The sequence below is a fragment of the Diceros bicornis genome, chromosome X (genome assembly GCF_020826845.1).
Source record: "Diceros bicornis minor isolate mBicDic1 chromosome X, mDicBic1.mat.cur, whole genome shotgun sequence".
NCBI lineage: Eukaryota > Metazoa > Chordata > Mammalia > Perissodactyla > Rhinocerotidae > Diceros > Diceros bicornis.
The window spans coordinates 78,430,458-78,455,359 of record NC_080781.1 but is presented as its reverse complement, the minus strand read 5'-3'; the positions used below and the strand labels follow the sequence as shown (position 1 = coordinate 78,455,359).

The following is a 24,902-nucleotide window of genomic DNA, read 5'->3' as shown; positions in this document are numbered from 1 at the left end:
ATACCATATGACTGCATTTCATTAATAAGAAAAGTTATTTCTTTAGGTGTAAAAAATTCAGATCGTCTTAAGATAAAAGATATTAGAACAATACAGTTTTCAGTTTTTGAAGAACTAAGTGTGCTTAACTGTTTAAAACTTTCTTTCTCCTATTTCCTTCTACACCACAAATTCTCACTTTGTTTTTCTTTGAATTATATCCAGAGTTAAGGTTGAAACTTTATGATGGCTTATTTCCAATAATTGATATTTAATGGCTATATTCAGTACATTTGGTCAGAACTTCTTTTTTGAACCAAACATTATATACCCACAGTGTTCACCACTGGAAAACTCCAGTTCTTCCGTGAATGCAGCTGGAGCTTGTGTTTAATGTGGTTTTTAACTAGAGATTGACTATGTCAATTGCTTCCACATGTGTATTGCTTTTTACATAAAGAAGATAACTGTTCCCTTTTCTTGAAATCCTTGATGCTTAGTGTGTAGTTTAAACCCTTGCCAAAAGGATGGTGCTGTTTCTTTTCTACTAGGTAAAAATTCAAGAGGATCAGGGTGTTTTATTGTAGTGGAAGAGTCAGTAGTAGCCCTATGGAATTGCATCAAACTTTCAAAACATGCTTTGTTTGTCTGACTGATATAAAATATTTAATAGCCTCTATTGAAATGGTAGATCTCATGATAAAAAGTTATGGAAGAGTCTTGAACTTAACAATATAATTGACTAGCCGATATAGATGAACACTTGAATTTTTTTTATTATACAATCATTATCTTTGATTTTTTTCAATTTTTTTGTTGGTACTGGTCGTAGCAATATGTATTTCCTTTTATGATAACCAACTTTATGGTGTGGCTTAATTTTGTTCCAAAACAGTAATGTTCTTTTCAAACTGCTGTATTAACCAGAAAGTAAAATAATATATCTTGTTAGTGGCCTCTTTTTAAACTAGCTAACCTATTGGCTTAAGCTGAAAAATGTATGCTGTTCCCCCTTAGAGGCACTGTGCCTTTGGAGTTAGATTTGGGTTCAGATTTCAACCCCACAACTTTTTTTTTAAAGCATTGGGCAACAAGTTAACATATTTGCACCCCAGTTTCTTCTTCATCTCCAAAATGTGTATGCAGATGCTTCTCTCCCAGTGCAGTTGGGAGAATCAGAGGAGCTAGTGTGTGAACACAGTTCCTAAATAACAAAGTGCTGTATGAATAATATTTTGACAGTTGCTCATTTATGGTAATTTGCAGAAAAAAAGAACTTAAGTACTTGATTTTTAAGAATATCTTTTCCACATAAAATTTTCAGTATTAGTAGTATATGTTTAAGAAAACATCCAGTGGTATAATACTATAAACTTTATAATTTTGAATACAAGATTGAGCGTCTTTTGTTAAACTCTTCTATACAGTGATGGCATGAATTGAACATTTTGTGTAATATATATATATATTTCTACACTCTAAATGATATAGGTGTGTGTTTTTATAGGTTTGCCTGAATCCATCATTGCGGCTGCATGTTCAAGAAGTGGCCAGAGGGTTCTGCATGTTGATTCGTAAGTTTATCAATGGTAGCATTTAATACTTCCTAAATATCTCTATACAAAATTAAAATTTAAATATACATGTGTGTATATATGTGTATATGTATGTCATATATAAATTTTTTTTGTGTGTGTGAGGAGATCAGCCCTGTGCTAACATCTGCCAATCCGCCTCTTTTTTTGCTGAGGAAGACTGGCCCTGGGCCAACATCTGTGCCCATCCTCCTCCACTCTATATGGGACGCCGCCACAGCATGGTTTGCCAAGCAGTGGGTCGGTGTGCGCCCGGGTGGGTCGGTGTGCGCCCGGGATCCGAACTGGCGAACCCCGGGCCGCCGCAGCAGAGCGCGCGCATCTTAACCGCTTGCGCCACCGGGCCGGCCCTAAACTTTTTAAGTTAAAAAATGATTAGAATTGTTTAATTTTCATCAGAAATATGTGAAATATATAACCTACAAGTTTTACTTTCATACTATGTGAAATAGTGGTTTCCTTTGAGAATAAGCCAATTATTATGTACCATAATTTTATTTTTCACATGAGTGATTTTGTTTTTTAAATGGTAAATAATTCTCCAAGAGGCTTGGAAACCTCACACCTGCCCTTTTTCTTATATGTATGTATGTGGCTGTGTACAACCTGTATGCTATTGTATTTTAGGCTTCATATTTGTTGAAAAATTTAGTTAATAGATTTAGAGTATGTGGTTGTTTAAAAATTCATCAAAATTTAAACTGTTAGAAATTTTTTTCCAGTAACTTTATTGAGATTGTAATGGTTTATAACATTGTGTAATTTCAAGTGTACGTTATTATTTATCAATTTCTGAATAGACTTCATCATGCTCACCCCCAGTAATCTAATTATTGTCCATCACCGTACATATGTGTCCTTTACCCACCCCCCAACTCCCTTCCCCTCTGGTAACCACTAATCCCTTCTCTTTATCCATATATTTGTTTATCTTCCACATATAAGTGAAATCATGCAGTATTTGTCTTTGGCTTATTTCATGTAACATCATACCCTCAAGGTCCATCCATGGTGTTGCAAATAGGATGATTTTGTCTTTTTTTGTGACTGAGTAGTATTCCATTGTATATATATACACCACATCTTCTTTATCCATTCATCTGTAGAAGGGCACTTGGGTTGCTTCCATGTCTTGGCTATTGTGAATAATGCTGCAATGAACATAGGGGTGCATAAATCTCTTTGGATCATTGATTTCAAGTTCTTTGGATAAATACCTAGTAGTAGGATAGCTGGATCGTATGGTATTTCTAGTTTTAATATTTTGAGAAATCTCCATAGTGTTTTCCATAGTGGCTGCACCAGTTTGCATTCCCACCAGCAGTGCATGAGGGTTCCCTTTTCTTCACATGCTCTCCAACATTTGTTGTTTTTTGTCTTGGTAATTATAGCCAGTCTGACTGGTGTATGGTGATATCTCATTGTAGTTTTGATTTGCATTTCCTTAATAATTAGTGATGTTGAACATTGTTTCATGTGTCTGTTGGCCATCTGTATATCTTCTTTGGAAAAATGTCTGTTCATATCCTCTGCCCATTTTTTTGATTGGGTTGTTTGTTTTTTTGTTGTTGAATTGTCTGAGTTCTCTATATATTTTGGATATTTACCCCTAGTCGGATAAATGATTTGCAAATATTTTCTCCCAGTTGGTGGGTTGTCTTTTTGTTTTGTTCATGGTTTCCTTTGCTTCGCAGAAGCTTCTTAGTCTGATGTAGTCCCATTTGTTAACTTTTTCTTTTGTTTCCCTCCCCGAGTAGACATCTTTTCAAATACCGTGTCTACTCGGGCAAGGGAAACAAAAGAAAAATTTTAACTAAGAAAAATATCTAGAATTTTGTTTTCCCCCTTTTCTCCTAAATGTGATGATGAAAAAGAAGTTAATGGAAAAATCAAGTTTATGATAAAGCAGAGTTTAAATCTCTCCATTCCTGCTTCCTCCCAAAATATATGCCTAACTTTCCGCCTATCTATTTAGTGCTTTTGACCATTGTATCTTGACAATTTAATTGTTCCTTAAATAGGAGTAAAAAAGAAACAAGAAATGGACTTTATATTTTCTGTTAGATATTAACTGCAGTGTTTTTCAGAATGCCAGAATACAAAGAATAACTAGATCTGTTATACTTTATAGTGCCTTCTAATATATTATCCTGTTGTAAATATGTAGGAATCCAAAAAGTGGTATTAGTTCACTTACATTTAACCATTTCTAAATTTATTTATTTATTTTTATTTATTATTATTTTTTTTTGTGAGGAAGATCAGCCCTGAGCTAACATCTGCCAATCCTCCTCTTTTTGGCTGAGGAAGACTGGCCCTGGGCTAACATCCATTCCCATCTTCCTCCACTTTATATGGGATGCCGCCACAGCATGGCCTGACAAGTGGTGCATCGGTGCGCTACCGGGATCCGAACCGGCGAACCCTGGGCTGCCGCAGCAGAGTGCGTGCACTTAACTGCTTGTGCCACTATGCCGGCCCCATCTAAATTTATTTTGAAAGCATATTAACTCCTCAGTTATTGGATGAAATTTCTAAATTAAATTAGGTTTAGTTTTCAAATAAGTCCTGCCCTTGGAATTCTCTTTCACTATTGTAACTGCTTGTGTTAATTAACGTCTTAATTCAGTCTTCTTGACATATCGTGGATTCACCTGCTGAAAAATCTGCCAACTGGAAAGCCCAGGTACTGGGCCAGCGTGCTTTAAGAGGCTTAATAAAAACATAAATTCAAATTTATTTCTGATAACATTATTTAACCTAAAGTTGAAAACATAATCTTAAATTTCCCAAAGTTATTTGTTGTACTCTCATTATATGCTACTTACCATATCAATTTCTTTACACGTTATGCAATTTAATTCCTATTACAGCCAAGTGAGATAGGTGGTGTTATCCCAATTTAACAAATGGGGAATGTGAGTAATTTTTCTATCTTTACCCAGCTAGTGCATGTCTAACTTTAAATTCGAATTTATTTTGTGTTTTCTTATTCTAAAACCTGAGGTCTTCCCAAAATGAAGAATATTTTAGAAATCACAAAGTGTTTACTAATATTCAAAAATAAATTTTGATTAGGAATATAAGAAGCTAAATCTTATTTCAATAAATAGTGACTCAATTAGAAAGGCTTGATAATGTGGTTGCCTCAAGAACTTACAGCTTAATGAAAATAGTATTTCAAAGTGACAGAATTTTTTCTTCTGTTTTAGATCCTCAGGCTTGATAGCTTTTGAGAGTTTAGATACATCTAGGTGTTGATTTATAGTATATTTTCCTGCTGTGGGACAGGTTTAAATATTTTCTTGTTTTTATTCATTTTAGCATTTAGGGCTCTTCATAGTCAGATTTAATCTTCCTCAGCCCCATCCTTCATTTCTGCTTTACATGTAAAATAGTACCATATATCTCTGTTCCATGGACATATCTTCCCATGCTTTTATTAAAAATAGTTTGTAAACAGTGGTAAAAAAAAAACACATAAAATTTGCCATCTTAACCATTTTTAAGTGTAGGGTTCAGTAGTGTTAAGTATATTCATGTTGTGCAACGGATCTCCAGAACTCTTTTGATCTTGCAGAACTGAAATTCTATACCCATTAAACAATAACTCCCCATTCCTTCTCCCTCCAGCCCCTGGCAACCACCATTCTACTTTCTGTCTCCATGAACTTGACTACTCTAAATACCTCATATGATTGGAATCATACAATATTTGTCTTTTTGTGACTGTCTTATTTCATTCAGCATAATGTCTTCAAGTTTCATCTATTTTTTGTCATGTGTCAGAATTTCCTTCCTTTTTAAGACTGAATAATATTCGATTGTATGTATATACCACATCCATTCATCTGTTGATAAACGTTCAGGTTGCTTCCACCTCTTGACTATAGTGAATAATGCTGCTATGAACATGGATGTGCAAATATATCTTCGAGATCCTGCTTTCAATTCTTTTGGATATATACCCAGAATTGGGATTGCTAGATCATATGCTAATTCTATTTTTAGTTTTTTGAGGAACAGCCATACTATTTTCCATGGCGCCTGTACCGTTTTACATTCCTACCAACTTCCCATGCTTTGGCTCCACTGGGAAGTTGTGTATGGGCTTTTAAGCCAGAATGTCAGGGTTCAAATCATGGTCCCTCCACTTACTAGGCACGTAACCTTTGACAAGTTATTTAATCCTTCTATACCTCAGTTTCTTGATATAAAGGGCATAATAATAGGACTTAATTTATGAAATTGTTTATAGGATTAAATAAAATAATCTATGTAATGGATTTATAACAGTGCCTGAAATATAGTAAGCCCTCAGTGAATGTTAACTTCAAACAATACTGCTGCTGCTGTTGCTACTAGATCCATACAGTGAAACCAGAGAAAGGAGTGACTAATCGTGCATGCCTGGGAGATCGGTGGAAAGTATCATAGAGATGACATTTGAGCTTAGTCTTGAAAGATGAGTAAGGGTTTATGAGGAGTTAGAGCATTCCAGAAAGAAGGAACAGATTGAAAGGGCATGACATGCTAGGTAAATGGTGAGAATTTTATGATTGAGAGATTGGCTAGGTGAGTTGGATTAGTGAGAGTTGAAACTAGAAGTAGATTGGAGCCATATTGTTAAGGCCTGTGTGCTGAGATAGGGAGTATTGATTTTATCTGTAATAACTATCTTTAACATCTTTATGTCTTTCCCTCAAACCCATCCATATTCAGTCCTTCAGCATACCCTGTCAGCTCTACTTCCAAAACATAAGTCAAATCTAACTTGTTTTCTCCATCTCTGCTCTTTCTTCCAGTTCATTCCACCATCATTTACCATTGAACTACTCCCAAAACCTCCTAATTGATCTCTCTGTCTTCACTGCTGCTCCCAGTATTTGGCCTATTCATCCTTTCTAACCGCATCACATATGCCTCTCTCCCTCTTGCTGTGCTCTGCTTTAGCTCTAATTATGGACTCCCTTTATTCTTAATATTTTTTGTGCCTTTTCGTTCTTTCGTTCTGCTTGATCTCTTTTGCCAGAGATTTGTCTATATAATTAGTCATTTCAAAGAACCAGCTTTTGCTTCATTGTTTCCTTGTGTGGTATCTTTTTTATCTAATTAATATCTACGTTTGTCTTTATTATTTCCTTCCTTCTACTTCCTTTGGCTTGAAGTCACTCTTGTTCTGTTTCTAACTTCTTGAATTAAATTCTTATTTCTTTATCTTTAAGCCTTCCTTTCTGTTTAATTATTTATGATTCTAATTCCTTCTTAAGATCACAGTAGCTGTCTTTCCTGAGTTTTAAGTATTTTCTAATAGCCATTATGATTTCTTCTTTGATCCATTAGTTATTTAGAGGTATGCTTTTAAATTTTCAGGTACATTTTTTATGTCAATATCTTACTGAATTTATAATTCCAAACCCTTGTGACAAAACATGCAAATGAGAAAGTAAAAAGGTTCTAGTGTGTCTCCTCTCTCTTCTTGCCTGCACCCCGCCCTCCCTCTCTACCCCGGTCCCAACTCCTGGAAGCAGCTACTCTTGCCTTTTATATGTCCTACATATACTGTTCAAAGGAAGAAGTTGCAGAAAAATATGTAAATTTTTATCATGTGTATGTTAGATTCAGTGTAGAAAAATGACAAGGTACTGAGCAGTTCCAGCACCAAGGATCCCTCATGTTGCTTTTTTATATCCATACCCACCTCCCTCCTCTGCCTCCCCTATTTCTAACCCTGGCAGCCACTGATTTGTTTTTTAGCTCTATAATTTTGTCATTTTCGTATGAAACTGTACAGTGTGCAACTTTTTGGCACTGGCTTTTTTCACTCAGCTTAATTCCCTTGGAAATTCTTCAAGATTCCTGCATGTATCAATAATTTGTTCCTTTTTATTGCTGAATAGTATTCTATATTACGTATGTATCATAGTTTGTTTAGCCATTCACTTGAAGGGCATTTGGGCTGATTCCAGTTTTTGGCTATTACAAATGAATTTGTGTGTGAGCATTCATCTATAGGTTTTTGTGTGTTTGAACTTAAGTTTTTATTTTTCTGGGATAAATGCTCAGGAGTGCAATTGCTGGATCAGATGGTAATGGCATGCTTAGTTTTTTAAAAAAACTCCAAACTATTTTCCTGAGTGCCTATACCATTTTACATTCCCACTAGCAATGTACAAGTGATCCAGTTTCTCTGCATCCTTGCCAGCATTTGGTGTTGTCACAATTTTTGGGGAGGGGGGGCAATTCTGATTGTTGTGTAGTGATATCTCGTTGTGATTTTAATTCACACTTCCCTAATGTCTAATGATGTTGAACATTTTTCATGTGCTTATTTGCTATCTGTATATCCTCTTTGATAAAATGTCTTCATGTCTTTAGCCTATTCTCTAATTGGATTGTTTTGTTTTTTTCCTATTGAGTTTTGAGAGTTCTTTATACATTCTAACTAAATATATTTTAACTGTTTTTTGGTAGTTGGTTTTTAATTTAATTACATTATTGTCAAATAATGAGCTCTGCATGATATCAATTATTTGGTATTTTTGAGAATTGCTTTATGGTTTGGAATTATGTGACTCCAGGTGGCTTAAAAATAATGTTTTTTCAGTATGGAGTTTCCTCAAAAAATTAAAAATACAACTGCCATATGATCCAGCTATTCCACTTCTAAGTATTTATCCAAAGAACACAAAAACACTAATGTGAAGATATATGCACCCCTATGTTCATTGCAGCATTATTCACAATAGCCAAGATTGAAAGAAACCTAAGTGCCCATTGTTGGATGAATGGATAAAGAAGATGTGGTGTATACACACACACACACACACACACACACACACACACACACACACACACAATGGAATACTACTCAGCCATAAAAAAGATGAAATCTTGCCATTTGCGACACGGATGGACCTTTGAGGGTATTATGGTAGGGGAAATAAGTCAGACAGAGAAAGACAAATACAGTATGATTTCACTTAGATGTGAAATATGAAAAAAAAAACAAATAAACAAAACAAAACAAAAACAAACTCGTAGTCACAGAGAACAGTTTGGTGGTTACCAGAAGAAAAGGAGGTTGGGGGGAGAGCAAAGTGGGTGAAGGGAATCAACTGTATAGTGATGGATGGTAACTAGACTTACAGTGGTGATCACTATGTAGTGTATACAAATATCGAATTATAATGTATACCTGAAATATATATAATGTTATATACCAATATTACCCCAATGAAAAAATTAACAAAATTATAAAGAAAAATAAAAATTCCACAGTCGGTAAGGAGATTTTAATATACATCTCCACAATTAATCAGTACAATAATAGAAATTATGAACAACAAAATTAACAAGTTTGATCTATTTCCATAGTTAAACTTTATATTCCCACGAGCAGTGTATGAGGGTTCCCTTTTCTCCACATCATTTCTAACATTTGTTCTTTCTTGTCTTTTTCATAATTGCCATTCCAGCAGGTGTGAGGTGATATCTCATTGTGGTTTTGAATTGCATTTCCTTGATAATAAGTGATGTTGAACGTTTTTCCATCTGCCTGTTGGCCATCTGTATATCTTCTTTTGAAAAATGTCTCTTTGGATCCTCTGCCCATTTTTTAATCAGTTTTTTGTTGTTGTTGAGTTGTATGAGTTCTTTATATGTTTTGGATATTAACCCTTTATTGGATATGTGATTTGCAAATATCTTTTCCCATTCAATAGGTTGCCTTTTCATTTTTTTGATTTCCATTGCTGTGTAGAGCTCTTTAGTTTGATGTAGTCTCATTCATTTACTTTTGCTTTTGTTTCCCTTGCCCTTGGAGTCATATCAAGAAAAAACATTGCTAAGATTGATGTCAAGGAGTTTATTGCCTATATTTTCTTCTAGGAATTTTATGGTTTCAGGTCTTATATTCAAATCTTTAATCCATTTTGTGTTCATTTTTGTGTATTGTGTAAGATAGTGGTCTAGTTTCATTCGTTTGCGTGTGGCTGTCTGGTTTTCCCAGCACGATTTATTGAAAAAACTGTCCTTTCCTCATTGTATGTTCTTGGCTCCTTTGTCATAAATTAATTGTCCATATATATGTGGGTTTATTTCTGAGGTCTTAATTCTGTTCCATTGATCTGTGTGTCTGTTTTTATGCCTAATTCTGTTAATTTTTGCTTTATGTATTCTGAGTGTATATTCATAGGGGCATATAGATTTAGGATTATGATATCCTTGTGTAGTTACCTTATATTTTTTCCCTGATAAGACTTTTTGCCTTAAAGTCTGTTTTGTATGATATTACATAGTGATATAAGATTTCCTTGTTTTTTTTCCCCCCAATATATCTTTTCTGCCCTTTTATTTTTAAATTTTCTGTGCCTTATGTTATAGGTGTGCCTCTTGCAAATAGCGTATAACTAGATTTTATTGTCTTAATTCAATTTGGCAATCTGTCTTTTAACAGAATTTAGTCCATTTACACTTATTGTGATTCACTAACATTTAGGTAATTTCTACCATCTTCTTTTGTACTTTCTCTTTACCCTGCCTTTTCTATGCCTTTTCTCTCACCTTTCTACCTTTTATTGAATGGACAGAGGTATGTTTACACCCTTTTTCCCTCTCCACAACTGGTTTGGAGTTATAGATGAAATTTCTATTTTTTTTAGAATAGAACCTTAAACTGTTTTAGAACCTTAAAGTTTTCACATATGTATTTAAATTAAACTCGCAAGCTAATCGGAATATTTACTCTTTGCAAGCAATACAAGGGCCACCCCTCTCATGTTTATTGTTATCTAGCATTTTGGTGATACTTTGATCTCATACCCCTTTTGGTTACTGTTGTTGTTATTTTATTTTTTTTACGGTCAATGCTTATTTAGATTTGCCTACCTGTTTACCAGTTTCTTTGCTTACTCTTCATTCTGGGGCCAATATCCTGCTTTCTGAAGTTCTTTCAACCTGAATCTTAGTGGTAAGCTTTGTCTTTGTCTGTTAATGCCTTTGTTTCACTCTCAATCTCAGATTATAGTTTAGTTGGTTCTATGATTGCACATTGAGAGTGATTTTCTTTCAGCACTTTGTTCTCTGACTTCTTTTGTTACTGTTGAGAAATGTCATTCCTTTGTAGATGAATTCTCTTTTTGTTCTGATTGCTTTAATATTCTTCTGTTTGTCTTTATAGTTATAATCTTACTCTTATCTGTCTAGTTATGGATTTTATTTCTATTTATCCCATTCAGAACTTGTTTTGCTTCTTGCAGTCAGATGATTTATGCCTTTTATTGGTGGTATAATTCTCAACTGTTTCTTTAAACATTACCTCTCTCTTATTTTTTCTTTTGGAAGTTCTCTTATATATCGGACCTTCTCATTCTATCTTTTATGCCTGTTAATGTCTCTTTCATATTTTTCATCTTTTTACCTTTTGATACTGCATTCTGGGTAGTTTCCTCAGCTTTGTCTTCTAGTTCTGGGGTTCCAAACTATGGCCCACAGTGTTTATACATATACATGTTTACATATTGACTATGGCTACTTTCACACTACAAAGGCAGAGTTAAGTAGCTGCAACAAAAACTGTGTGGCCTTCAAAGCCTAAAAATTTACTCTCTCTAAATTAGAAATGTTTGCACACCTCTTTTCTAGTTCATTAATTCTGTCTTCTGATGTGTCTAATTTTCTATTTAACCTATCTTTTTTTTAATGACTTTCATTTCTAGAAGTTCTGTTTATTTTTTAAAGCTGTCATGTCCTTTCCTTGTGTTTCAATTCATTCTTTCATTTTTTTAGACATGTAAACTATCTATCACTTACTTCTATTATGTAAAGTTCTTGGAGGTTTAATACTGTTGTTTGTTATTTTCTTTTCAGCTTCAGGATCAGTATGTTTACCTTTTTTTTCTCCCTAAAATGTTGAATTTTGAATGTTTCTTTATCTATGTTAATCCTGTGTGACCTTGTTGAGGGAGTATGTTCCTACTAAGTGGTTTTGCATTTCCTTTTGCTTGGTCACCCAGTGCTATTACTGACTGTATTAGTTTCCTATTGCTGCTGTAACAAATGTAGTATCTTAAAACAGCACAAATTTATTCTTTTATAGTTCTGCAGGTCAGAAGTACAAAATGAATCTTGCAGGGCTGAAATCAAGGTGTAGGCTGGCAGTGCCAATTTCCTTTTTAGAGGTTCCAAGGGTGAATCTGTTTCCTTTTCTTTTCCAGCTTCTAGAAACCACTTGCATTTCTTCTTTATGACCATTTCTTCCATCTTCAAGTGCATCACTTCAGCTTCTGTCATGCCATCTCGTTTTTCTGCCTTTGACCCTTTTGTCTCCCTCTTATAAGGAACCTTGTGTTTACAATGGGTTTACCTGGATAATCTAGGATATTCTTCCCATCTCAGGATCCTTAATTTATTCACATTAGTAAAGTTTTTTTTGCCATGTAAGATAACATATTCACAGCTTCTGGGGATTAGAATTTGGACATCTTTGGGGAACCATTATTCTGTCTACTATACTGGCCCAAAGCAACTTTTATGTTAATTTCTAGGCATAAGGGTTCCTGGCTTATGCAAGTAGTATACATTAGAGCACCATAATCACCTGTGGTTTAGGTTTGCAGTTGTAAATTCTCAGAGAAACTTACCCTTCCACCTACAACATGCTTCAGTAGCATCCCACCCTGTACCCTCTCTGAATATACAATATTCTCTCATAACTTTATGCCATTTTTTATGCTGGCCCCTATTCTATGTGAACAATTCTTACTCCTCCTTCAGGACATAGCTAAGATACTGCTTTCTAATGAAGTCTTCCTTGATAATCCCAATAGTATCAATTTTTCTATTTGTACTTCCAAGTATTATGTTTATTTTTCACACAGTATTTTTATTATTTATAGATCTGTCGGTCCTATTAGATTCTTGGAGATCTTAGTTATCTTTATATCCCCAGTACTTAAGAGGCCTGGAGTATAGCAGTCTCTAAATAAATATTTGATAAATATATAAATGTTAAGAATATTTTTATGTGCCAAGCCACTGTTCTGGTGATGAGAATTTAGAATTGCCTCATACATGCTCAATGCAGCATAGATCCTTAATGATCTACAGATGTTAGTTTAGAAGGGCGTCATCTGTTGATGAGAAAGTTAAGGTTTACCCAGGGCCAAACTAGTAGATGACTCGGGCCAAAACTCAGATCTTATTCCTATTCCAACATTCTTTGAAATATATCACACTAACTTTGTTATTAATGGTGATTTGAATTACTCCAACTAATTCTAATTTGTAGACAGTAGAAAATCATTACCTTGTATTTTTGCGTATTTCTCAATTAAACTCTACTGTTGAATAGGTTAGAACCATGCTTCTCAAACTGTAGTGGTATTCTGGCACTTGGTGGGGTGGTGGTGGAATGTGAAGCCAAAGGATAAACAATGGAGCATCTGCCTGGTTTGTAAATTTTATAAACGTTATAATGCGTTAAATTAAAACATTAAAATTTTTCGAACAAATTTTAGACTTATGGTGAAATTGCAAAAGTAGTACAGAGAGTTTCTGTGTATGCTTTATTCAGCTTCCCCTAATGCTAATATCTTATGTAGCCATAGTACAATTATCAAAACTCAGAAATTAATATTGGTGGAATACTAACCACTGAACTACAGACCTAGTTTGAATTTCACTAGTATTTTCAATAATGTTCTCTTTCTGTTCCAGGATCTGGTCCAGGATCCCACATTGCATTTAGTTGTTAATAGTCTCAAATTAATTCCCCCAAGGTACACGGATGTTTGCCTAATTTTTATTTTCTTCTTTCTGTCTTCATTTATTTATTGTAATTCTTTTGTAAAGAAGAGCTATCTCTTCTCCCCCATTTATTTATTTATTCAATTATTTATATCTGTATGGATTCATGGATATTTATTTTATTCTATGGGCTATAATCTAATACTGCCATTGTTCATTTTGTTGCTCAAATTGTTCCAGCTTTGGTCATTGTGAATTCCTTCCAGTTGGTTTCTATATCTTTGTGAAATGTCCTATCTTTATTTGAGCACTTCCTTACTTTCTGACACTGCAAGATACTCCAGGCTCATCTAGTATTTTCACTGCTCTGCCCTAGAATCAACCACTTATCCAGGATCCCTCTCTCCATGTATTTGATAATGGTAATTAGAAACCAAGTTCTGAGTACTAGGTGTGCTCATTCCTACTGCAGTGTTATTGCTTCTAGGCCCCCTCAGTGTACAGAGCTAGTTAGTATATTTATGTATATTAAGCCATTCATACATACAGATCTATATTTCTGTACCTATCTACCTGTATATATATACTAAAAAACATGAATCTACTGATACCTCCAATTAAATTGAAAACATTTAAAAATATTGTTTAAAAATGGACATATAATGGAGTAAGATGCAAAATTTACCAGATTTTTTTAAGATGACACGTAAATATTCAACAACATCTTGTGCTTTTGTAGGACTGCCTTCTGGCTTCCCCTAGCATAAGGTTTCTCATAAGCCAGGAGAGCTTCTTTGAAGGAAATATCAAGAAGTCTCATAGTAGTGTATACTTTATCTGCTCTGAGATGCTTGATACATAGGTGCTCGGTAAATGCTTTTTGGGTAAATGACTCTATATAAGAATCTGTGAATGTGAAGGGGCCAGGAACTTATATCGTTCCGTGATCATGGTCAGAATTTGTAACCTAGCCATCTTGCCAGATGTATATCATTGACTATACAGGAGATTGAAGATAAAGTAAATTAACTTGCAGTTCATTACCACAGCTGGAACAATAACAGCACATATTCTAGCATCATCTTGGGATATGAAGGACCTTGTCTTTGTTAACTGGCAGAGTACTGTCTGTGGATAGACACTTCATAAATGCCATTTGGTGATAGTGTAGAATTCAAGAGAGCTTGCTTTTCTTTTCTTGAAGGCATAGGGTAAGAAAGTTTCCACACAACATGTTTGATTTGTTTTTCAGTTTTCAGATTTTCAAATTTTTTTAGATTTTCTCCAGTGATGGAGAATGAAAGCTACTCTATTACTTTTCTTTAATATTTGAAAACAATCTAAACTATGTAATATGGTACAGTGAGGATTATACTCTACACAAGAGGTTGGCAAACTATCGTCCACAGGCCAGGTCGCTGGTTTTGTGAATAAAGCTGTATTGAAACACAGCCACGCCCATTCATTTATGTACTGTCTGTGTCTGCTTTTGTTATATAGTGGCAGAGTTGAGTAGTTGTGACAGAGATTGTACGGCCTGCAAAACCTGAAATATACACTGTCAGACCCTTTATAGACAAAGTTTGCTGACCCCTGCTCTAGAGAATATTTTTAGCCCATATAAATATATACTTCTTTAACTGTTCTGTACAATAGCTTCTGTATTTATTAAGGGAAGAGGGCAAAGATAGGATCAGAGAAGAAATAATTATTTATATTTTTGAATTTATTAAAATACTGCTTTTTAAGTTTTTATTACAAAAGAAATGTATGTACATTATATCATGAAGATAAAAATAAAAAACATACTGCTGTCACTTGTTACTTTATATGCCATGAACATTAGTTATGACTTTTTTCTATGCCATGCTTCATTAGTTAGAATGAAAGAATAAGGGGCTATAATAAAGAGACATAAAATACAGTGGCTTGAAGAACAGTTACAAGAAGTAGTTTGAGATTAAAACCATTGTGAAGTGTCCAGTGCTAATAGGGGGACAGCTCTGCTCCATAAGGACTCAGGCACCTTCCTTCTGGTTTCTTTGCCATCTAGTAGGGTATTCTTGATTACATGGTCTAAACTGTGTCACAGATTTGCCCAGGTTCCATCTTCCAGGAAGGAGATAGAGCGTGGATAGACCTTTGTCCTTTTAAGGCCTGGGCCTAGAGTGGCATATATTGCTTCTGCTCATATTTCCTGGATAAAAACTTCGTCATATATATTTATATAGTTGTATGGAATCATGAAACCCGTGCCTAGCTTGGTGGCCACATGTCTACTCCCAGCTTGGGGAGAAGGGGAGATTTTGGTGGACAGGTAGTAGTCTCTGCTGTAGGTACATAAGTTTTCTTACAGATGATGTACTTTAAACAAAAGCATATTGATGTGTCAAAAATATTATTTTTCATTTAATTGTAATGGGCTGTATATTATTTTTTCGTATGAACACATTACAATTTAACCAGTTCTGTACTGCAGTATTTTTTAAGTTGTTTCCAATTTCCTGTTATAAACAAAATGTGGACATCCATATGCATATGGATTTTATTTATAAATGTCTAATATTTGGGGGGAAAAAGGTCCCAAATTTTTACCATGTTTATGTGTGAAATGGTCTTATGATCTTTTTCTCTAATTTAAATTGTCACAAAGTCAGTTTGACTTACTGAGCTTGTATAACTCCTTGCCTCAATAACTAAATGTAATGGTAAAGAATGAGGTAAAATGCACTTTTTTTATAGGAAGATTTATTTAGTTAGGCAGTTGAATAGTGACCTGAACTGATAATTTCATCTTGACAAACTGAGTGGTGTTTTTTTGCTTATTTTGATTAAAATCTTTTTTACATTAAATATTAAATAAGACAAAAGCTATAAGAATAACAGCAGGCAAAAATGCACTTTGATTTTTTTATGTGTATGTATTATATTCATGACTTTGTGAAGACCAACTTAGTACTTTAATTTTCTGCCACTATTTACATTTATATACCATTTAAGTGATGATGGTTGATGGTTCTGAAGTGGCCCATTATAAAATACTGAGTACAACCTCTGTTGATTTATAAACACTATCCAAGCGTCATTACTATTAACAGTAGCTAATCTTATTCAAAAGAGTCACTTCATTGCTGTGTTGTCATAAATCTCTGTAGATAGATTTGAAACTCAAGTTAACTTCTGCCAAATTGTAATTGAAGGAGCTCTATTTTTGTGTGCCAGCTATCTGTCTCAATAAATGTAAAGTCTGTAGTTCTTTTGAGAGAACTGCATTTACTCTGGATATTAATGAGCTGTTGACATGTGAAATTTCAAGAATAGATGTTGTGATTTAGAAAGGCAATTTGCAATTCAAAATGTAGAGATTGGCATTTACTTTAAACTTGAAGGTGCTAAAGGGAGGTGCAACAAGACCAAAAGTTTATACTTGAACACAATCTACTTCTACCAATAAATGTTTGCCTACACAGCCTTAGTCAATCTTTTCTCCTAATCATATATGTGATTGTTTGGTTTTATTTTGTCTCCTATCAGTCTTCATTTTCTACTATAACTGCTTCAGATAGAGAGAAAATAAACTAAATAAATTGAAAACAATGATATTACCTCATTGAATTTATTTAAATTCATTTTTCTTAGAGCCTTTTTTAAAAAGAGTACTCAATGTTTGGGGTCTTTGAATCTCATTATATTAAGTTTTTAGTGGATTTATGATGTGGGCCCAAATGAATATCATAAATACAGCTGTTGATGTTTTAGACTTATACAATAACCATGTTATTATTCCTAGAAGTTGAAAACATAGTTATACTTTAATAATTTGACCAAAGAAGCATATTAATCTAAATAGTATTATGGCGTTAAGAACTGATGTCACTATTGCATGTCTATCAGTTTCTGGGCTAGATTTCTCTTGGGTCTGACAAATGAAATTTTTTTTCTAGTTAGGAATTGTGGTAAAGAGAAGTAAACAATTATTTTGTCTCTGGAGTTGTTTTTTGTTCTTGTTTGTTTGTTTGAAAAGATCTTTTTTCCCTAGCCATAAAAATATACATATGCTTGTCTTAAAAATTTAGGCAATGTTAAGTCTATATATTACATGCACATTATACATATATACATGAAAAATATGCATGTCATTCCTCCCACATACCACTCTCAAGAGACCGCTATTAGTGTAGTATATTCTATCTGGAGGACTTATGGATAGTTTCATGAGAGAAGAGTGAATGCTTAAGTGAAAGGATAAAATGAATAGATGAGGTGAAAATATGTCATGATGGTGTTTCATCATCACCTCTATGTATTTGCTCATTCTTTTCACATTTAAGAATATTATTTAGTAATATGTTGTGGTACTAATAGTGAACAAACAATAAAAAAACTAATTTTTTACAAATAGTTCATCAAAACTAAATGAGATCATATAGGATTGTGTTAGGAATGTTCACCCCATTTCTTAAGAGTTGCAGAGCTATGGCTGACCATCATTTCAAAGGATGCTTTCTGGGCTCACTGTTTTTCCACCATTGACTTGACATTATTTTGACATTGCCTTCTCTTCTATGTCATTGTTCATCATTATGTTTTGGCACTGAGCTGGGAGACACTAAAATTTGTCAAGAATTGTCACTTCTCAAGAAATATATGCATTATAATTAGAAACCAGTTGTAAAACCATAAATGAGATTATGGGCTTTGCTAGTCCCTGAGTATCAAGAGGTGAACAACAAAATAGACCATGACTCCTGCCCTCATGATGACCCTAAACCCTAGTAGGGAGTATAGACATTAAACATGTTTAAATTTTATATTATAAATTGTGGTTATGAAGGAAAAAAGGGTAGTGCTACAAGAGAGTAATGGGGGCATTATTTAGATTTGGTGGTAGGAGGGTGGCATGAGTGGGAGTGGTAACAATAATTTCTTAGTGACTTCTCACCATGGATGTGAAACTATGAAGATCTTTGAGAGCTAACATCATTTTCCTTTTTTTTTTTTTTTGTTTTTGGTGAGGAAGATGGTCTCTGGGCTAACATCTGTTACCAATCCTCCTCTTTTTGCTGAGGAAGATTAGCCCTGAGCTAACATCTATGCCCATCTTGCGCTATTTTACATGTGGGACGCTGCCATACATGGCTTGATGAATGGTGCGTATGTCCGCTCCCGGGATTCAAACCCGCAAACAACTGGGCCGCCAAAGTGGAGCGTGTGAACCTAACGACTATGCCACCAGGCTGGCCCTTCATTTTCCTTTTATAGGAAGAGTTATTTGATTTCTTATTAGAGGGAAATTTTTTATGGCTTTATTAGTAAAGCTCTGCCTCATTGAGTCAACTCAGAAACTGCATCTGCAGTTGTCTGTCAAATCAATTTTGTGATATTTTTCTGCCCTGGAAATTAACTCTACATATGTAGAGATAAGTGAAAAGTTTAGGTCTGATGCCTTGCTTCTGTAATGAAAGGACAAAAATACTCTGTGTAGATGTTCAGTGATTATTAGCCCATAAAAAAAGAAACCAGTTTTGATTCAACAGCTACTCTTACCATGGAGTTTCTTTTTAGTGGCTTTTAGTTTGTGGAAATTGAGGTATTTTCATGTTTTCTTTAAGGCGAAAATAAAATAACATGGCTCTTTCTGTTATATTGGAATACTCACACATATGTGAATAAAGTAGCCCAAAGATAAGTATTTGAAAGGTTTTAGATTTAAGACTACCATAAAGGGATAGGGAAATAAAAGAAAATGTAACCTCACTTAGAAGAAAATTTTTATTTTTACTTTCTATTATTTAGATAAAAGAAAGAAAACAGTGCTCTTCTGTAGGAGTGAGAAAAATGTATATGAAGTATCAAAGAATCAAGTGTTATCCTACTTTTCTCCTTTCCATATTCCCCCATGTTAAAGACAGATTTCATGATGTCTGTGGCGCTAATTTATGAGTGAAAGTAATTTTCATTTGCTTGACCTAATCTAGTATTCAAGACATGCTGTATGCTATTAGAGACAATGTGATGTAGTAATAATAGATATTATTTACTGAATATTTGCTCAGTACTGTGTTAGGTACTTGACAAATATTATTTAATTACTACATTTCTCTAAAAGAAGTATAATTTCCCTCCTTTTACAGATGAGGAAACAAGCGCAGAGAATTGAAATAACTTGTCCAATGTCACATGTCTATTAAGGGGTAGAACCAGGATTTAAACCCAAGTTCATTTCACTGCAAAACCTGTGCTCTTTTACTAAAATAAGCTGTAGGGTTGGAAAACAAACAAGAGTACTAGGCTTGGTGGTCAAGAGACGTGATTCAAGTCGTTACTGTCACTGATTAGTTATGTGACTTATGTTGTTTTCCTCAACCGTAAAATGGGTCTAGTGCACAACCTCCCTTGAAAAGTCACTGTGAGGGCCCAGTGGGATACATGTAAAAAGGTGAGGTGTGGCTAGGAAGGTCTGACAATAAAAAGTACCAGGTTCACTAAAAGACTTTTACTTTGGAATCATCAGGAATATGTTCAGCCTTTATTTTGAGGGGCAGTGTGGGAAAAAAAAATCCTTGGAAGCAATTTGCAAATTTTTATGGTTTTGAAACAGAACTGTCATTTTACTTTAGGTCAGTGAAATCCGTATGACAGGAGCTTCATTTGCAAATGACAGTTCTTGCATAAGGAGGATTTTTCCCGTAGAGCTCAAACACAGGCTTAGATTTATTGAGACAACTCTTTTCAGAAATCATAGTACATCAGCTTCTCTCTAGATATTACTAATTTTGACTTGTTTTATTCAGTGGGTTTGAATTAGGATAGCTTTCACACAAACTGAAAACTACATGCAAAGATAATTGAATGTACATGTGCATTTTTTCACTGTATCTCCTTTCCTCCACCCTCCTCCCCTTGAGCAATTTCTTTACCATTCACCCTCTTTGCAAAAGAAAATAAAGAGAGATCTTTTATATTTTTCTTCCTCCCTGTTTTGTTTGTTTGCTTTTTGTTTTTACTTTGAAATGGCGACTGTTCCTACCAGCTCCTTGGGGGTTTGAAGAATATTAGTCAGCTTCACAGCTGAAAGCAAAGTGATCTACAGCAATAAAGCTTAAAGCTTTTTCCTGTCACTCTAATTTTCATTTTTTTTCCTCCATTAATGAAAATGGAGTTTGATTTGCCTTTCCATGACAAAGAAAGTGTTGAATTTTGGGAGCTGTGACTGCTTTGAAGTAGAGGGTGGGAAAAAATGGGAGAGGGAATCAGCAGTCCTCAATCCTTTGATCTGTCAGTTCTGTCCTTTTCTCAACAGTGTCTCCATGCTTGTCTCTCTGCCTCTCTTTGTCTTTCTCAGGGTTGTGAGTGAACCTAGCTATGCCTGGCTGGCACTGGACTCTGGTAATTGCCAGTTAAAGGGCACTGAAGACTCCTGTGGGCATGTTTTCCTGTGTCCACAGTTTGTGAGGAGAGGAGGAGGAGGATGTAACTTACTATGTGCCAGACACTGCTTTAAATGTTTTCATTCTTATTTTACAGATAAAGAAACTGATGCTTTAAAGAGTAACCTCTGTGAGGTTATTGATTGAGGTCATGCAGCTAGTAAGAGGCACATCTGGGATTTGAACTCAGGTCCATCTGATCCTAAAGCCTTGATTAATAGCAATGCATTAATTTTCTTAGTTAACAATTATTACCATGCATTAAGGTTTCCAAGATGACCAAGCTACTGTCCTGAAGTTGCTCCTAGTCAGAGGAAACATTCATGCAGTCTAATTACAAGACAGTATGACAGAGCTCTTGTAGAAGTATGTACAGAGCACTGGAAGCACAGAGATAAGCTCTTCTGGTTATATATTGGAGAGCTGAAGGCTTCACAGAGAAGATGATATTGGATTTGAATAGTTCTCACTGGTTTCACTAGTTCCATCATTAGTTTTGTGAAGAAATAACATTTTGGGCATAGGGAATAGCATTAATAACAGCAGAGAGACATGCAGACACTTGGCTCACTAAGGCAATGTTGAGTGTACGGTTGTGACTGATGGATTGGATACACGGCAGAGAAGAGTGACGTCCAGAGATAAGGCTGGAGTGTTAAGTTGGAACTAAGTTTTGAAGGGTCTAGTAGTGATGCTAAGATTTTGAACTCAACTCTAGAGGCATTAGTGAACGATTAAACATCTGTAAGCCAAGGAATGGCGTAATGTGGTCTGCTGAGACCTGATCACAATGGCAGTAATGTGGAGGTTGGGTTGGAAGGGGAAGAAACTAGAGTCAGGGAAAACTTTGAGGAGGCTAATGAATAAATGGGATAAGAGATAGGGCCTAAAATAAGGCAGCAGGGCCTAAAATAAGGCAGCAGTGGTAGGGATGCCAAGGGTAGAAGGGGTTTGAGAAATGAACTACAGTTGACACGTGAGGAAGCAATGATGAGCAAGTTCAAGATTTTATTTTTATTGAGCTAACATTGGTTTATAACATTATATAAGTTTCATGTGTACGACATTGTAATTCAACTTCTCTGTATACTATAGCATGCTCACCACCAAAATCTAGTTTCTATCTGTCATGATACAATTGACCACCTTTACCCATTTCACCTTCCCCCAACCCCCCTTTCCCTCTGGTAACCACCAATCTATTCTCTGTATCTGTGTGTGTGTTTTTGTTTTGATTGGTTGGTTGTTTCCTATATTCCACATAGAAGTGAAATCATACAGTATTTGGCTTTCTCTGTCTGACTTATTTCACTTAGCATAATACCCTCAAAGTCCATCCATGTCACAAATGGCAAGACTGCATCTTTTGTTTTGTGGCTGAGTAGTATTCCATTGTGTGTATGTGTGTGTATATGTATATGTGTATATGTATATAGATATATATACACACACATACCACATCTTCTTTATCCATTCATCTGTCAATGGCCACTTAGATTGTTTCCAAGTCTTGGCTATTGTAAATAATGTTGCAATGAACATAGGGGTGCGTATATCTTTTTGGATTAGTGTTTTTGTTTTCTTCAGATAAATACCCAGAAGTGGAATAGCTAGAGCATATGGTAGTTCTGTTAGTTTTTTGAGGAATCTCCATACTGTTTTCCATAGTGGCTGTACCCATTTCAGTTCCCACCAGCAGTGTATGAGGGTTCCCCTTTCTTTACATCCTCTCCAACACTTGTTATTTCTTGTCTTTTTGATAATAGCCATTCAAACCAGTGAGATGTGATATCTCATTGTGGTTTTGATGTCAATTTCCCTGATTATTAGTGATGTTGAACATCTTTTCATGTGCCTGTTGGCCATCTGTATATCTTCTTTGGAAAAATGTCTGTTAAGATCTTCTGCCCATTTTTTAATCAGGCTATTTGGTTTTTTGCCGTTGAGTTATGTGAGTTCTTTATATATTTTGCATATTAACCCCTTATTGAATATATAATTTACAAATATCTTCTCCCAGTTGGTAGGTTGTCTTTTCGTTTTGTTGATGGTTTTCTTTGCCGTGCACAAGCTTTTTAGTTCCATTTGTTTATTTTTGGTTTTGTTTCTCCTGCCCAAGGAGACATATCCAAAAAGATACTGCTAAGACCAATGTCAAAGAGCATACTGCCTATGTTTTCTTCTGGGAGTTTTATGGTTTCAGTCTTACATTCAAGTCTTTAATCTATTTTGAGTTAATTTTTGTGTATGGTGTAAGATAATGGTCTAGTTTCATTCTTTTGCGTGTTGCTGTCCGGTTTTCCCAGCATGATTTATTGAAGAGGCTTTCCTTTCTCCATTGTATGTTCTTGGCTCCTTTGTCATAAATTAGTTGTCAATATATGTGTGGGTTTATTTCTGGGATCTCAATTCTGTTCCATTGATCTGTGTTTTCTGCCAATACCATGCTATTTTGATTATTATGGCTTTGTAGTGTAATTTGAAATCAGGGAGTGTGATACCTCCGGCTTTGTGCTTTTTTTCTTGGGATTGCTTTGGCTATTTGGGGTCTTTTGTGATCCACACAAACTTTAGGATTCTTTGTTCTATTTCTGTGAAAAATGTCATTGGGATTTTGATAGAGATTGCATTGAATCTGTAGATTGCTTTAGGTAATATGGACATTCTAACAATATTAATTCTTCTAATCCATGACCATGGAATATCTTTCCATTTCTTTGTGTCGTCTTCAGTTTCTTTCAACAATGTTTTAGTTTTCAGTGTACAGGTCTTTCACCTCTCTGGTTAAATTTGTTCCTAGATATTTTATTCTTTTTGTTGTGATTATAAATGGGACTGTTTTCTTAATTTCTTTTTCTGCTTGTTCGTTGTTACTGTGTAGCAACACGACAGATTTTTGTATATTGATTTTGTATCCTGCAACTTTACTGTACCCGTTTGTTATTTCTAATAGTTTTTTGGTGGATTCTTTAGGGTTTTCTATATATATAATCATGTCATTCACAAATAGTGACAGTTATACTTCTTCCTTTCCAATTTGGACACCTTTTATTTCTTGTTCTTGCCTCATTGCTCCAGCTAGGATTTTCAATACTATGTTGAATAAGAGTGGCAAGAGTGGGCATCCTTGTCTTGTTACTGATTTTAGAGGGATAGCTTTCAGTTTTTTACTGAGTATGATATTAGCTCATATATGGCCTTTATTATGTTGAGGTATGTTCCTTCTATACCCATTTTATTGAGAGTTCTTATCATAAATGGATGTTGAATTTTGTCAAATGCCTTTTCTGCTTCTATTGAGATAATCATATGGTTTTTATCTTTCATTTTGTTAATATGGTATATTACATTGATTGATTTGCAGATGTTGAACTGTCCTTGCATTCCTGGAATAAATCCCACTTGATCATGATGTATGATCCTTTTAATGTATTGTTTATTTGGTTTGCTAATATTTTGTAGATGACTTTTGCATCTATGTTCATTAGAGATATTTGGCCTATAATTTTTTTGTGTATGTTGTCCTTGTTTGGTTTTGGTACCAGGGTTATGTTGGCCTCATAAAAGGAGTTAGGAAGCATTCCCTCCTCTTCAATTTTTAGAAGAGTTTGAGAAGGGTAGGTATTAAATCTTCTTTGAATGTTTGGTAGGCTTCACTAGTGAAGCAATCTGTTCCTGGGCTTTTGTTTTTTAGGAGGTTTTTGATTATTCTTTCAATCTCTTTACTAGTGATTGGTCTATTCAGATTTTCTATTTCTTCATGATTCAGTCTTGGAAAATTGTATGATTCTAAGAATTTATCCATTTCTTCTAGGTTTTCCAATTTGTTGGCATATAGCTGTTCATAGTAGTCTCTTATAATCCTTTGTATTTCTGTGGTATCTGTTGTAACTTCTCTTTCATTTCTGATTTTATTTATTTGAGCCTTCTCTCTTTTTCTTCTTAATGAGTCTAGCTGAAGGTTTGTCAGTTTTGATTATCTTTTCAAAGAACCAACTCTTAGTTTCATTGGTTGTTTCTTTTGTCATTTTAGTCTGTATTTCATTTATTTCTGCTCTGATTATTATATTTCCTTCCTTTTACTGACTTTGGGCTTTGTTTGTTCTTCTTTTTCTAGTTTCCTTAGGTGTAAGTTTAGATTGTTTATTTG

At 34.7% G+C, this 24,902-nt stretch overlaps 1 protein-coding gene across 4 annotated transcripts in view; it reads left to right on the top strand.

Annotated features, from left to right (window-relative positions):
* The window catches only part of CHM (CHM Rab escort protein), a 165,415-nt gene that overhangs the window by 19,564 nt on the left and 120,949 nt on the right, over positions 1-24,902 (top strand). For all 4 annotated transcript variants that reach the window (XM_058536283.1, XM_058536282.1, XM_058536285.1 and 1 more), the window contains exon 2: positions 1,487-1,553. In XM_058536283.1, coding sequence (XP_058392266.1) covers positions 1,487-1,553 — 67 coding nt within the window. The remainder of the gene's footprint in view (positions 1-1,486; positions 1,554-24,902) is intronic.